The sequence below is a fragment of the Ictalurus punctatus genome, chromosome 15, assembly GCF_001660625.3.
Source record: "Ictalurus punctatus breed USDA103 chromosome 15, Coco_2.0, whole genome shotgun sequence".
Lineage (NCBI taxonomy): Eukaryota > Metazoa > Chordata > Actinopteri > Siluriformes > Ictaluridae > Ictalurus > Ictalurus punctatus.
This window is the reverse complement of record NC_030430.2, coordinates 15,109,352-15,126,687: the sequence shown is the minus strand read 5'-3', so window position 1 is coordinate 15,126,687 and position 17,336 is coordinate 15,109,352. Positions and strand designations below refer to the sequence as shown.

Here is a 17,336-nt window from a genome sequence, read left to right as displayed (position 1 = left end):
CATCACCTTATTTTGATTGAGTGCTCTGGCTGTGATATCCTCTGCTATAAAGTAGAGCCTACTGGAGTACTCATAATATTGCCCTTGGGAGAGACTGTGGCTGTTACACTTGCTTCCTATATCAGAGTTTGGCCTTACTAGCATTCAGTCATGCATTCACCAGCTTTAACAACACAAGGACTTATATGGTTCATAATCATAGTAAAATGTGAAGCAACATTTTTTCTAAGCTATTCAATATTGTAGCATTCTGTGTTATCTTGGGATCTTGGGAAACAAAAGTACTCCTAATAATTAAATAGTAAATAGATTTACAAGCTATATACTTTTAGTACACCATGAATTTCATATGATGTAGAAGATTGGAAAATATATGGGAGGAAGGGAAAGCATTACTCTCTCCTATGAGTCAGAAAGTCCATCATGGCTATCTGTGACCTGATGTACATGGAAGAGGGCAGTTTGCACTATCCTCCATGTGTGTTCAGCTGCCCTGTGACATGGCATGGGCAGCATTTAGAAAAGATGCGCTGACTGACATGTGTCGCAGAGGAAGTATGGCAAGACTCATTGACTGATGGTTTAGCTCCAGTGTATTAGAGTGGATTGATTTTGTGGTTGATCTGTATGTTATAAGAAAGTACAGGTTTAGAGAATTTATGTACAGGAATATTTCTCATTTTTGATAATTTGTCTCAGTTGCATGTGCACATAAATATTGTTTTTTTTGTTAGTTTTTTTTTTTTTTTAAATAAAATCCCTAGATTTTAACATGGCCATGCAATCACACAGTGTATTGTCCGGTTAACCTAGTCCCCAGCCTTAAACCTAACCATTTGTCTGGTTGCATTTCTAATACTGATAGATCAGACAGTCATATGATGTATGATATGATGAATGTATGATAAATAAAGCAACTGTTAATATTCAATGCAATAATGTTCACTTCTCTCAGTTCTATATATGTAAAAGCAACTTGCTTTCTGCTCTGAGACTCTGTGACAGTTTTTTGAGGGAAATGACATTTGTAACCATATCGCGGTTGTATTATTTCATAAAGGGGTCAAGGCATCTTTTAAAGTTAACATTTCCCTTGAAACATAAGTAACAATACACACTCATACTCATACTCATCAGAAATCTCACTGATCAGCTTTCCTGTACAAAATAATACTCATTAGCATAATTTTTCCTAAAAATAAAAATAATGCCACATCCAGATTAAATTGAGACTTTGCAAATATATAAAGTTCTTTTATTTTTTCCCAAAAAATGTGCAAAACATTAATGTTATTTACATGCAAATACAATGTTGTTCATGTTCAAGTTCAAGTGGCTTTATTGTCATTTCAACCACATACAGCTGGTACAGTACACAGTGAAACGAAACATTACTCCAGGACCATGGTGCTGCATAAAACAATACACTAATCACATGAGACGACACATAACCAAATAAGATCTACACATTCTACACAAAGTGCATGTGCAAACGTGTGCTAACAATATAGGACAGTACAATACTACTAAAACAGGACAATAGGCACAGTACGTGACGATTAAGGTGTTTACATGAGTTGCTTTTAGAAGATTTCTTTCATGTTCAGGTTTTAACATAGATCGATTAACAACACACGTCATTACATCATTACGTTTCAGATGCAGGTGTGCTTTCTTGTTTGCTCCTACACAAGGTTAATAGTGTGATTAATGTGTGTACATGTCTATAATGTACTTCCATAATACGACTAAAATAGAAATACTCCACACGTCTTAATTCGATTTGTGTTTACTTCGAGTATAACTTTAGTCGGATTAAGGTAATAAAAAATTGCAGTTTACATGGTAGTTTCTTAATCAGAGTATTGTCTTAGTCGGGTTGATATTGGATTATTGTTGTCCATGTAAACATACTGAGTGTAGCGCCGACCAGTACACAGTTTTATTGTAGAAGTGTCTGATATAATAGTTCTTGCAAAAGATAAGTTCCAAAGAGTAACAATATAAAAAATATTTTAAAATGGTATAAATGTGAGCATAACATGACTTAGTCTTTAGCAGGTTAGCTTTTACCAAATATGGACATAGCAGTTATTATGGTAGCAGCCAGGTAAAGTGTAAAATAGTGACAAGAAATTAAATACTATATTTTTATAAATACAGTAGCAACAAAAATGTCAATGCAGGAATGTGCAAATATTGCAATGGGAGTGGGGTGATGTTTATTTCAGAAGGCGTGTGTGTGTGTCAGTCCAGTCTCTGAGTATTGAGGCGTCTGATGGCTTGGTGGAAGAAGCTGTTACACAGTCTGGCCGTGAGGGCCCGAATGCTTCTATACCTTTTTCCAGATGAAGAATGTGTGTGTGATTTGTGTGTGGGGTCATCCACAATTCTGGTGGCTTTGTGGATGCAGCATGTGGTGTAAATGTCTATAATGGAGGGAAGAGAGATCCCAGTGATCTTCTCATCTGTCTTCACTATCCGCTGCAGGGTTTTGTGATCCGATGAGGTGCAATTTCCGAACCAGACAGTGATGCAGCTGCTCAGGATGCTCTCAATAGTTCCTCTGTAGAATGTTGTGAGGATGGGAGGTAGGAGATGAGCTTTCTTCAGCCTTCACAGAAAGTAGAGACGCTGCTGGGCTTTCTTGATTATGGAGCTGGTGTTGAGTTTTTGTGAAGTGGTACACAAAAATATTTATTAAAACCTACAAGCAAATTTGGAGCCTATCTCAGGAACACTGGACGTAAAGCTGGAATACATACCCAGCTCCAGGAACACACACATTCACATGCTCATTCAAACCTAAGGGGAAGTTTAGCATAGTCAGAATCTACCACCATGTTTTTGTTTGGTGGAAGAAAACTGAATAACCTGGAGGAAACCCAAACAGACATGGGGGGAACATATACAGAAACTCCACACAGACAGTAACAGCTCAGAATCAACCTGGAGACCCTGGAACTGTGAGGCAGCAACACTAATCCCTACATTAGAAATGCACGGCCATAAAATGATAATACTGGTATAAGGACATCGAATATTGACATATAAACCACTAATTTTGGTGCATTCACTTTACATGTTACTACACTAACAGATTCCAGACCACTGAGGTCTGTGTTAGACATTACACCGAACACCCTTCCTGCGGTCACAACTGAAAAAGATCCCAAACCATTCCATAACTGAAGTGTTGCTTCAGCTCACAGGAGTGTTTTGTGGGTGACAGAAGTGTTTTATTAGTGTGTGTTGGTCTCTGGTCTACAGTCACTTCGTCCTACCGTATCTGAGAGTCGTTCAACCATGTATTCACCAGCTTTAATGGAAAAAACTCCCACATGACCACTGAGACTACACGATTCAGTAAGCTACAGGACAGTGTCTGATATTAACCCTGTCCGTGAGCTTAAACCTGCATATACATACAGCACATTTAGTTAAATATCTAATATTGATAGAGCTTGTAATTGCTTGTTTATACAATGCATGACAGAATGTGTGATACTTGGAGTAGTTAATGCTGTTGTAAAAAATCACATTAACTTGTGTCAGGTGTATATACTGTACATTCGGAGGTGTAGCACAATGCCACTATCTTTATTTGTAGTCAGATTTAAACCTAATGTGAATGAAAAGAATGAAATAAAATAAAAATAAAAAGAGGTAGAAATGGCAGCATTTTCAGCATGGTCTGTGAATTTTGCCTTTGTGCAGCTACTGCTATAAAATTTTTCATTTTTATTATTTTAGTTTGCACCTGCCATGATATTATATAACAAATTTAGAAGGTAGCCAAACTAGTAGCCTAATTTAAAGTCTAAATACACACCTCCAGTTTCAACCAGATGCCCTACAAACCTTCCTGTCCTGCTGGCAAAAAATGAATATAGTATGCCTCCTATTCGTATCTGTTTATAACACGTTATATTTGTTCATTATTAACAGTGTATTCATATTCGGTTCACATTTCTAATATACATAAAGGGCATGCTTTTATTGCTGTACCATGGTTCTATGACAGTAAAAAAAAAAAAAATCCAACACTGGATGTAGTCTGCTTTCTGCTGAGAGACCGACAGAAGTGTTTTATTAGCGCATGTCGTATGGCTTGTCTCTGTGCTCTCACCGCATGTACGTCTCCAAGCATTTCTCTTTTGCTCATTTATTGCCTGCTGATTTCCGATTACACCTCTATCCATGGCACAGAGCACACAGCTGAGTCAGCTATAACTTCTGTTGCTGCATTAGTACATGTGTGTTCAAGTGTGAAAGAGTGAGGGAGTGATAGAGGAAGGTATGTGGTAATGCAGTATCTTGCTGTGTTCTTGTAGTTCTAGTATATTCTACTATTCTTTTTGGGCTTTTCACTTTGTCATGTTGCATTGAGACAAGTAGGTTAACATAGTCTCATGTAATGTTGTTTTAATATGCAAAAGTTAATTCTGCTCCATAAATCTGATCAGACAAGCGGTGTTCCAAGAGTGCTGACATTTAGTATAAAAGTAATTCTGTTGACGGTGCAAAAATAAACAAAAGATTTTGTCAAATTATGTCTGAAATGTCAGTTACTCAATGGAAATTTCTTCTTTATAGAATTTTTGTAGGGGGTATGGTGGCTTAGTGGTTAGCACATTTGCCTCACACCTCTGGGGTTGGGGATTCGATTCTCGCCTCCGCATTCTGCTGTTCTCCCCATGCTTTGGGGATTTCCCCCAGGTACTCCAGTTTCCTCCCTCAGTCCAAAGACATGTGTTGTACACTCATGAGCATCTCTAAATTGTCGGTAGGGTGGGACTGTAAGTGGGGTTTTTTTCATCCTCTCTGCTCTACCTGGCCACTTCTTGTCCATTTTTCAGTGCACCTACATTGCTTTCTGGTTCACATTGCTTTTATTTACAGAAGCCTGATTGAAACGAGGTGAATGATGACCAGTAGCTTTGCGAGACTAGTGGCTTCATGATGTATAACCCAATCATGATTCACCAAACATAATTTCTAGGAACTGCAGGATTTGCCAGTCACTTGGCTAAAAAAAAAAAAAAAAATGGGTCAGTCCAGCAGCATTAATGTAGCATTAATTAGGTGTATTAATAATTATGGCAGTGGAAGGATTGCCTGGTTGCATTATTCAGGATAGCTGACACTGATATATTCCACATTATATTCTCAGTGTTAGCCATTGAAAAAAATAAAATACTTAATAATACTTCATTTTTATCAGCAGAGTAGAATAAATACTGAGTATAGAATTTTATCATTGGAAGGAGAAATATCTCCATTGAAAAGCTTGAAAACACTGAGTGCACTGAGTGACTCATTCAATCTGTCATCTAACATTTATTGTTTATCAGCAGGGGAAAAATGGCATTCAGGAAAGTGTAGCGAAACTAATAATGCTCTCTCTCTCTCTCTCTCTCTCTCTCTCTCTCGCTCTCTCTCTCTCTCGCTCTCTCTCTCTCTCGCTCTCTCTCTCTCGCAGATGGAAAGGTGTACGCGCTGGGAGGTATGGGTTCTGACACTAGTCCGCAGGCGCTGGTGAGAGTCTATGAGCCAGTTAAGGATCAGTGGCTGTCCCTGGCCTCCATGCCTACTCCACGCTATGGAGCCTTCTCCTTCCTGCATGGCAACAAGCTCTACGTTCTCGGTAAGCCCACCTACCTATCCATCTTCTACCTCTATGGAGACAGATTTGTCTTACAATTATTGATTGCACTGTGTGTGTGTGTGTGTGTGTGTGTGTGTGTGTCACGATCTATCAGTAAAAGACATGACAAATGTGTTTCACTGTCAAGAAACAAATGTCACTGAAGTAGTGTCTTGTCATTTGTTATTTATATTCATGTGCAACGATTTCTGAAATAGAAATGCATTTGTGAACGGGGGTATTGCAGATACATCTATTTGATTCATTTAAAATATAAAATATTATTTTGGTTTGTGTTTGACTGTCATAAAAATGGAATATATCATTTGTATCAAGGTTCTTATAAAATGCAGCAGTTTCTCTTTGTGAAGAGTTCATAAACATCCCAGCAGTTTTGAAACGACTTACTTACAGTGGCGCTTGGAAAGGGTGCTTGAAACCTTTTAGAATTATCAATATTTCTGCATAAATATGACCTAAAACATCATCAGATTTTTACAGTCCTAAAAGTAGACAAAGAGAACTCAGTTAAACAAATGAGACAATGATATTATACTTGGTCATTTATTTATTAAGGAAAATGATCCAATATAACATATCTGGGAGTAGCAAAAGTATGTGAACCTCCAAGATTAGCAGTTAATTTGAAGGTGAAATTAGAGTCAGGTGTGAGTGTGTGCCCTGTTTTTTTTAAAGTACAGGGATCATTCAAAGTCTGATCTTCACAACACTTTTGTGGAAGTGTATCATCGTATGAACCAAGGAGATTTCTAAGGATCTCTAAAGAGTTTGGATCAATCCAAAGTCAGACAGATTGTGTATAAATGGAGGAAATTCAAGACCATTGTTCAAGACCATTGTTAACCCCCACCAGTCCCGCCAGTTGCTGTCCTCCTGCAGTTTACTAAAGATCACGTGGACAAGCCAGAAAGGCTATTGGAAAAATGTTTTGTTGATGCATCAATTAGCCAATGTCAGAGAAGCCTTTTATTGTTTCGAAGTTACCCTGGGTTCCTTTCAGAATAGAAGTAATATATAATATAGAACCAAAATAGAACTTTGGTTTAAATGATAAATATAATAAATAAGCTGGATTCCAGCTTAAGAACCTTATCCCATCTTTGAAACATGGTGGTTGTAGTATCATGGTTTGGGCCTTTTTTGCTTAATCTGGGGCAGGACGGCTTGCCATCATTGAATTCTAAAGGAAAATGTCAGGACATCTGTCCGTGAACTGAATCTCAAGAAAAATTGGGTCATGCAGCAAAACAACAACCCTAAGCACACAAGTCACACTTCCAAAGAATAGCTAAAGTAGAATAAAGTTAATGTTTTGAAATGTTCAAAGTTAAAGTCCTGACTTTAATCCAAGAGAAATGTTGTGGAAGGACCTGAAGTAAGCAGTTCATGTGAGGAAACCCACCAAAATCCCAGAGTGAAGCAGATCTGTACTGAGGAACAGGCTAAAATTACTCCAAGTCAATGTGCAGGACTGATCAACACTTACCAGAAACATTTAGTTGCAGTTATTGCTGAACAAGGGAACACACCAGATACTGAGAGCAAAGGTTCACATAATTTTGTCGCTCACAGATATGTAATACTGGATCATTTTCCTCAATAAGTAAATTACCAAGTATAATATTTTTGTCTCATTTGTTTAATTTGGTTCTCTTTGTCTTGTTTTAGGACTGCTGTGAAAATCTGATGTGATTTTAGTTAATATTATGCAGATATATAAACAAAATTCTAAAGGGTTCACAAAATTTCAAGTACCACTGTATCAGGGAGGAAATGGAGATGTACTTGGGTTTACTGACTCATTTCTGTCCAGCATGAGGCAAAAAACATAACTTGTGTTACTGGATATTTGATAACTGTGTAAAAGACTTCACACGACCAGTGATGTCTTTTATTAAACATTATACTTATCAGTATAAGATAAGATAACATAAGATAAGATGTATGTTTTATTGATCCCCCATATGGGAAATTAAAGTTGACGCAGCAGCACAAGTAGGAGCAGTAACATCAAAGAAAGGAAAAGAATTTCCATAAATACCTATACAATAGAAATAACAGAAATAATAGAAATGATAGAAATAATAGAAACAATAAAATAGATCTGTATGTATGTACATATGCTAGAGTTCTATTTGTACATGTAAATGTGCAATATCCTTGGTATTTATATACATGTGCAATACCTGTGGAATGACAATAATCTTGTTTAATGATGTTATGTTGTAGTCAGCACACAGGAGAAATTCTCAGGTTACAATTTGTTGTATAGTGAAACTGTAGAAACCAAAGAGCGTATAGAACTAAATGGCCCTTTATGATTTAATGCATACTACAATTGGGGTTTTTGCAGGATGCCTAGCAATAGGTTTATTGCCATCCACTAGATTTCTATCATTAAGTTTACCTTCATGAACTGTAACACGTGTCCCTCATACTCGTCAGTTTCAAATTGTTTAAACATCTTAAACAAAAATACAACATATTGTATTTTATTGTCATACATTTTTGGTTGCAGTGTTTTTGATACAGCTCCTCACAGGTTTGATCCTGAGCTCAGGTTAGCATCTGTGTGAAGTTTTGCACGTTCTCAGTGTGTCTCCATTCATACCACCTCACAAAACCAGTAGATGCATTGACCGTGCTAAATTGCACATAGGTGTGAATGTGTGTGTGTGTGCATAGTGCATAGTGTGTGTGCATAGTGCATAGTAATGTGATGGATTGGTGTCCCATCTAGGGTATATTACTCCCTCATGCCCATGGCTCTGGATCCACAGCAATGTGGTTAATGGAGGTGAATGAATTAATATTTTGATGCAAAATATTTCAAGCATACATGTATTATGCATCAAAAGACATGTTTGCTTTACCTACTTTGCAAATACTTCTTTGTTTTCTCTTAAACATCTGCGTATCAAGATTTTACTTTCACAGTTCCATCACATGATCCATGCATGTTCCCTCCCCTGAGAACTGCCAATAAGATAATGACATCATAAAACACCACCACCCTCAAGCAACTGCATTCATCTCTCAGCCACCTAGATCATTAAGGAGAGACATAACTGACCAGCCATCAACCAAACAAACTGCAAAACAAGCTTGTCACTGTGACATAGCATGGAGAAGATGTAAGAGTGTCGTCTACCCACACAATCTCTGAAGAATCCGCCGTTTGATCACATTCCTTACAAATTGTGCATGTTTACATATACATATGTATGTAATACATACTTTCAAACGGAGTAGAATAGTCCGTAATTACAATGCGTCTGATTTCTATGTTAGATAGTGTCACAATATTCAGGCAGTATGGCAGACAGGGTAATAACACCTGGTAATTGTTCATGCTGTGCCAAGGCTGATTATCAGCACAACTCCTTGGAGACAGGATCTGAAATGTGCTCTTCAACTGAGGGGCAGTGCTTTGCACTTCCCGTAACTAGCACGAGAGGTGATTATGATTTCTTCATGTTCCTGGAAAAACAGTCCTTTTAACCGATCATCTCTGTTTGCAGGTTGAGGGTCGATCTGCCATATTTTTGGGGTTATGAAGATTTGCAAAGTTTTTACAGTGGTGCTTGAAACTTTGTGAAGCCTTTAGAATTTTCTATATTTCTGCATAAATATGACCTAAAACATCATCAGATTTTCACACAAGTCCAAAAGCAGACAACGAGAACTCAGTTAAACAAATGAGACAAAAATATTATACTTGGTCATTTATTTATTGAGGAAAATGATCCAATATTATATATCTGTGTGTGGCAAAAGTATATGAACCTCTAAGATTGGTAGTTAATTTGAAGGTGAAATTAAAGTCAAGTGTTTTCAATCAACGGTTTGACAGTCAGGTGTGTGTGAGTGCCCTGTTTTATTTAAAGAACTGGGATCTATCAAAGTCTGATCTTCATGGTATGAGCAAAGGGGCTTTCTGAGGACCTCAGAAAAAGAGTTGTTGGTGCTCATCAGGCTAGAAAAGGTTAAAAAATAATCTCCACCAATTTTCAACCTCCACCAGTTTGGACTCCACAAACTGGTGGAGTTTGAAAATTGGTGGAGATTTTTTTTTAACCTTTTAACAGCAGATTGTGCACAAATGGAGGAAATTCAAGACTATTGTAACCTTCCCCTGGAGTGGTCGACCAACAGAGATCACTCCAAGAGCAAGACGTGTAATAGTCCACAAAGTCCTGACCTTAATCCAATAGAAATGTTGTGGAAACACCTCAAGCAAGCAGTTAATACCTATCCAACCTGATCTATTGAGTCATTTGCAATTATATCCCTGCAGTGTCGAATTCTGCGCTGACCATAGTTCTGACTGCAAGGCATTGTACAGTATTAATGTGCTCGCTCTAATATGTTATTGTTTCTATGGTAACAACTTACACAGGGTTTAAAAACAGATTTGTAACAGTCAGCTGTTAGTTTCGGTTTTGTGACACAGGAAGTTCTTCAGAACAGAGGACTGCAATGTCTTAGTAACAGTCAGTGTGTGTTATATTTGTTTTATTAACTTAAAGAGAAAGAGAAAAAAAGAGAGGCTTGTGAGGGCATGACTGTCATAAGTGAACTAACTTGCTACATGGACATATACACATTTAAATGTAACATATAGTTCTTTAATGAATAAAAATATTGTTAGTAAACTGTTGTGGTATAAGAAGAATAAAACACTTTAGGACATTGTGCTATTGGAAAGTCTTCTGGATGGCATCACACCACCCCATCACTGATGATTCTGCTATAATAGCACGCCCCGTCACATTTGAACATTTATTCATATATATATATATATATATATATATATATATATATATATATATATATATATATATATATATATATATATATATATATTTTTTTTTTTTTTACATTTTATCCAAAGCGACTTACAAATGAGGAAATACAAGCAAAGTGATATATCAAGCAGAGAACAATACAAGTACTGTAGAGCCATCATACAATATTTTTAATTGGGTGCTAGAGGAGCAAAGTGAACTGTGTAGAGGTGTAAGAGTGAGTGTAAGTGCAGATTTTTTTTTTGAATAAGGGGGGCAAGGGGACAAGTTAGGGGTTAGTTAAGTGTTCATGGAAGAGGTGGGTCTTTAGCCGTTTTTTGAAGAGGGTGACGGATTCTGCTGTCTGGATTGAGGTTGGAAGTTTATTACACCACTGAGGTACAGTCATTTGAAGGTTCTGGAAAGGGACTTCATGCCTTGCTGAAAGGCACTACCAGGCATCGGTCATTAACTGATGTCAGTTTGCGGGAGGGAACATAAACCTCAAGGAGAGTGTTGAGGTATGAGGGTGCTGTTCCAAACAAGGTCTGTATGTGAGCACAGAGGCCTTGAATTTGATACAGGAGGCTACAGGAAGCCAGTTGACAGAGATGAAGAGGGTTGTGACAATAGTCTTTTTGGGCTAGTTGAAAACAAGGCGTGCTGCTGCATTCTGAATCATTTGAAGGGGTTTTATGGAGCTGGCTGGTAGGCTCAGAAGTATTGCGTTGCAAATTTTAAATAACAAGAGCCTGGACTAGTAGCTGTGCAGCATGATCAGTGAGATAGGGTCTGATTTTCTTGATGTTGTACAGAATGAACCTACAGGACCATGCAGTTGTTGAAATGTGATCTGTAAAGTTGAAGTGGTCATCGAAAGTCATCCCAAGGTTTTTGGCTGTCCTGATTGGTTTGAGTGTAATTGAGCCTAGCTGTACGGTGAGGATGTGGTTGATTGAAGGGCAGGCAGGGATGACAGGAAGCTCTGTTTTTGCCAAGTTGAGCTTAAGGTGGTGGTTCCCTCATCCAGTCTGAGATGTCAGACAGGTGGTTTTTCTTACTTAACAATCTACAGTAGCTACAGTGCATTAGTTGTCAAATTCAAGGTCACTGTGGTAATCTCAGTAGAAAAATATAGACAGTGGAATCTAATTTTACAGTCTTCCGCAGTGAGAAAAAAGTGGGAATCAATGAGGTCTCTGAGGTCATAATGCTTGCTTCAGCAATAACATGCAAGCAGCATCTTTTTTTCTGCAGAAAAAAAAAGAAGCGAAAATCAGTGTGCTCTCAGTATTTTTATTCTCCTGCTAGTTGTGTGACTTGCAAGCTATTTTGTCACAGTTTGCTAACTTTGCCTAGAACTTTTAGTCCCTGTGTCTTTATTTGTGGGAGGAGATGGCACTACTAAATCATTAGTCCACTCAGTGTGTGGTCCTGCATAGAGACTGACATCTTTAATTAGACTGAGTTTCTCAAAACATTGTGCTTTTGGGTCATTTTTCGAAGCATGTTAAGCAGCTTTATGTGTCTCAAACCAGCAGAAAAATACCGTTTGTTCTGTCTCATGGTTCACAAGAAATTACGTATTGTAGCTAGTTCAGCAGGCTAGACAGACACACGCAAGAGTCCGTATTTAAATTAAAGAACAAAGATGCAGCTATAGTATTTTCAGAAATGATGGATATAATCTGAAATTCAAAGCTACAGGAGTAACCTCCATGGGTGCATTTTGGTCATAAATTTGGCTAGCATAAATATGTTTCAACAAAAAAATAACTATATATATATATATATATATATATATATATATATATATATATATATATATATATATATATATATATATATATATATATATAAACTGAACTGCAGACTTATACAATATATTTCATGTCTAGAAACCGACTGGAGAGAATTTTCATGTGGCTCAGGGGTAGTTGAAGTTGGAGCTACACACTGGTTACATTTGTTATAACCTACAATCAGATGGCAATGATAGATTGCTAATAATAGTGTTCCAAAGACTGTAAATAAACCAGTAAGGATTTGATTGAGGAACATGTTCTACCAGAAACAGCGGCATTTCTTCCAGGACACAAAATTATTTTTGGTTTAAAGGCTTTGTGCTCCGTTAAACCATCTGAATTTAACTTCTGCTGTGTGTGTGTGTGTGTGTGTGTGTGTGTGTGTGTGTGTGTGTGTGTGTGTGTGTGTGTGTGTGTGAGAGAGAGAGAGAGAGAGAGAGAGAAAGAGAGAGAGAGAAGTGGTCCAGTTAATTATGTGTAGTTGTCAGTGTGTGGGACTGCATTCCACACGCTCGTGTCGTAGAAGTCACAGAGAGCTGACCCTGCTGACAAACTGATACACACACACACACACACGCGCGCGCGCACACACACACACTGCACTGAGTTTTGAGTTCTTTAATCAAACTTAGAAGCACTGTGCTCTGAGAGAATGGCTGTGATCTGTGGTTGAATGATATGCTCAGGGCTCACCCCAGAACTCAGCTTGTCATAGTTGGAGTACTCTGAGAGGCAGAGCCAGAACACAAGTGCAACAGAGTCATTTAAGTATGGAGTTTTTATGTTGTTTCTCTTGTGACACCTGAGTGTTAACCTGCTTTTGTCTCACTGATTTGACACGAAATGGAATAAGATCACTCAGAATGATTCGTATTAAATTTGATCCAGCATGTACTGTAATTAAATGTGCATTTTTTCTTCAGTCTCTCTCTGTCTCGCTCTCTCACATTGAAGTGGCTTCTAGTATCAGTATTGTTAGCCTTAAGGTTATCTATAAGTTAGTGTGCTCCAAAATAAAGACAAAATTGGCATTTAGAAGATATACAGTGCATCCGGAAAGTATTCACAGCGCTTCACTTTTACCACATTTTGTTATGTTACAGCCTTGTTCCAAAATGGATTAAATCATTATTTTCCTCAAAATTCTACAAATAGTACCCCATAATGACAATGTGAAAGAAGTTTGTTTGAAATCTTTGCAAATGTATTTAAAATAATAAACAAAAAAAGCACATTTATTACTTTTTTTTGTCACACCAAATATTGACAATGTTTCATTTATTACTGCTCTTTACTGTATTTTTTTAAATGTAGAAACATTTAATTTCATTATTTTGAAGCCGGTCTTTGCTCTACAGCTTTTCTTTGCATGCGCCTAAAACTTTTGCACAGTACTGTATGCATTCAGAATTTACAGTCTCTCTTTACCACCAATCATTCTGCACTCCAGCTTTTCATCAGATTTTCTGTTCAATCAAATGCTCTCTAGAATCTGAAGTGTCCCGCCACCAACATTATAAAAAAAAAAAATCCATGGTACTAACTGTCAAGTACGGCTTAGCCCGGGCTGTGAGGTAAGCTAAACGCTATTGACAATTCAAAACGGGGGAGGAGCCACACGATATGTCCCGGCCTGACTTCCTGTTTCAGTGGAAATCACGTCAACACATCGAATAACACTGTACGTTTACAGGAACTTCATGGGGACTTTAACATTGGTGTACATTAAAAGGGCAAAAGTTTCAGTTCCGCTAACTTGTTCGGTGGGGAGTGGGGATTTCAGACAGGCGCCAAACTGAGCCTAATCCAGTTGTGTCTGTGGGCGTCTGCTGAGATATAGATAGAACAGCGGCAAAATCATATTAAGGCTATACATGATAGATGATTCTGGATGGAAGCACACACTATTTATGGCAATGCGGTTTTACTCATGACCCTGCAAGTCTGTCTGTGCTCTGACGTAAGGGCACAATAACAGATTGCCCCATCTTGGCCTCTCTGCATTCTCCCTCCATCCACACTGGTACACACAAGTTGCATCCTAAAATAGGACCCCAGGTGTGGGTTCAGAGGAGACCAGCATGCTGTATGCTGAGGAACTGTGTCGATAACCTTGTTTTACGACTGTGATTTTTGAATCCAGTTATTAGGAGAGTTTCTTACTAGCTAACCTTTCCTGTATCATTTTAGCATTTTATGTATGCATGTATGTATGTATGTATGTATGAATTTATTTATTTATTTATTTGTGCTTTGGGACCATGATTGAGTAACCATGCTAATTTGTACGGAGGTTTCGAGATCAGTGACCTGAAATGGAAATTCTCCATCGTCTATCATCTGCTCCTCTCCGTTTTCCAACCAAGCAACAAACATTTGGCCTATAAACATCATTAGCTAATGAACTGCCACATTACCATACACAGAAACACACTCTGTATTCTGTACAGGGGTTTTCGAACATTTATTTATTGAAATCTTTTATTCCTAGACTTTCCACCCAAAGAATCCGAACCAGCAATTATGCTTAAAATGTTAAAATGAATCATTAAATCATAACCACACTTTTCCTACTTTGATAAAAAAAAAAAAAAGAATGTAGAGTCAAGTTGCCTTAATTAATATTGATATTATATACTTATAACTATAATATATACAGCTATAACATTAGTAGTAGTTGATTGTGATGTAGTGTCATAAATAAATACTCTGGCTGTATACATCATGGCTCACATGGCTGCAATACTATATCGTTTTCTTTCTGCTGTAGTGTGGTAAGTGTGACAATCTGGTGAGAGTGTGCGGTCCACGCTTTAGCAAGAGTGCATATGGCTCACAGCACACAGGCCGTCTGTCCTCAGAGCTGGGAGACTCGAGTCTGGGCCAACACCAGATGCACATAAGCATACGTGCCTGTTACTCTATTTGATCAACGCTTTTTGATAATGATTATTTGTTTTTGGGGTTTTTTTCTTAAATAAATTTACTTAAATTAAAGTTAGACCGTGTTCATAATTTCAATGTAAGATTAAGCTAATGAACCACTCTTTTTTTATTTTGTTTACTCTGGGGTACAATAATTTTGACTGTATTTTCACAATTCTCTCCTAATGTAGTTCCTTTTGCTTTGCTTTGTTCCCTTTGCTTTATGCCTTTTGAAACTAAAGCCCCCCCCCCCCCCCCCAAGCCTCCCCTATTATGTGCCCCCCCCCCATATTGAAGGAGACTGGGTATAATGATTATCTATTCTATATAAAATCTATCTATATATAACCTAACCTATAATCTGTTTTGATAGATAAATAGACAGACAGACAGATAGATAGATAGATAGATAGATAGATAGATAGATAGATAGATAGATAGATAGATAGATAGATAGATAGACAACTTATATTTACAACTTTTATTACTTAGATATACAACTTTTATTACTTTTACTACTTTTAGAAAACTATATAACGGACAGGTATAGAACATGAATTATTGTTTTGATTGATAAAGAAAGGATGATCTTGAAAATTGTTCTTGTTTCCGAAAACTACACCTACTTTGAACAGGAGAACTACACAGCAAAATCACCAGTGTTGATATAACACCCACAGTGTTGAATTCACACCCTACAGTGTTTATATAAGTCCATTGGACTCAAATAAACACTGTGGGTGTTAATTCAACACTAGGCATTTTACTGTGTAGGTTGTAATAACGTGGACTATTTTACACGTTGCATTCCATTCGCCTTGCATTCTAAAAAAAACATTTGCATACGAATTATTCGAATTGGGACGAAGGGCGCGTCTCGTTATCCATGACATGTTAAATCAATCAGTGGGACGCCTGCGCTTGCTACTTTTTACATTCACGTCTATGTCAGCTGCCGTGCGATCAACGGGATGATCTGTGGGATCATCCGTGGGATCAACTGCTCCGGTTCTCAGCCACTCACTGAACAGAGCAGATGCAGAGAGAGGTGTAAATGCAGTGGGAAAGTTGGCAACACTGGTCTGCACTGACAGCTAGATAAAAGGCAGGCTAAGCTCCACCTCTCCCCAGCAAAAAGAAAATAAAGAGGAAGAATGGGAACGCGGGGTTTTTCATTTACACACATTCTATTTGAAAAGCAATAAACTACACCTAGTGCCCAAATGATGTCTGTGTTTTTTTCTTGAAAACAATTTGTACCCCCCTTCCCATCTCTTCGCGCCCCCCTTGTTGAGAACCACTGCTCTAAGAGATGCTAAAATTTTTAGCATCTCTGACTGAAATTAACTAGCTTAAAGAATTGCAAAACACTTTAAACCATCTGCCGGAACTGCATCTCTCTCTCTCTTTCTCTCTCTCTCTCTCACACTCTCTCTCTCTCTCGCTCGCTCTCTCTCTCTGTTTATCTGCCTCTTTCTCTCGGGGTATATTGAACTTCAGACAGCACTGCGTCTCTTCCTCCTCTCCTCTACAGTCCTGCCTTTTGTTTTTCCCCTGTGTATGTGTGTGTTTTCTGCTGCTCTCCAGATTTTTCTCACAGTGCAGAACAGTGCTAGGGATGGATAGGGATCAGACATATACAGGAGGCAGAGTAAGCAAGAGAGGTTAGGAGAGAATAAAAGAGGGAGAATGACAATGAGAATGAGGGAAAACAGAAGAGTGTGATAAATAGGAGGTTTGTTTGCATTAAACCACAACTTGTTCTGGTTTAGATTCTTTTGCATTCTCAATACCATGAATTATTAATATAGATTTTTAATACTGTGCCTACAGCTAAATTGAATGTTAACTTCAGTAACCTGCAGTTTGTGTAAAAGTAGTTTTTGTCATGGGGACCAGCCAAATGCCCCCACCTCCCCACTCCCCTACTCACCTCAACACACACACACACATCCAATGGGAGTATTAGTAATATACTCATAGGCACAGTGGTCAGGTCAAGTTAACAAAAGACCACATAATATCAGGCAGAGGTCGGCATGCATCATGATGCCGTGGTTTGGTTACAAAGCCTTTGCCTAAACTCAAAGCACATTTTCAGCTGCAAAAGAGCCAGTTCTCAGGCAGCAAAATCAATTTGGCTGTAGCACA

The 17,336-nt window shown here is 37.9% G+C and overlaps 1 protein-coding gene across 1 annotated transcript in view; it reads left to right on the top strand.

Annotated features, from left to right (window-relative positions):
- The window catches only part of LOC108276312 (kelch domain-containing protein 8B), a 128,553-nt gene that overhangs the window by 66,219 nt on the left and 44,998 nt on the right, over window positions 1-17,336 (top strand). Inside the window, exon 4 of the mRNA XM_017487890.3 lies at window positions 5,483-5,647. Within this exon, the coding sequence (XP_017343379.1) occupies window positions 5,483-5,647 (165 nt within the window). The remainder of the gene's footprint in view (window positions 1-5,482; window positions 5,648-17,336) is intronic.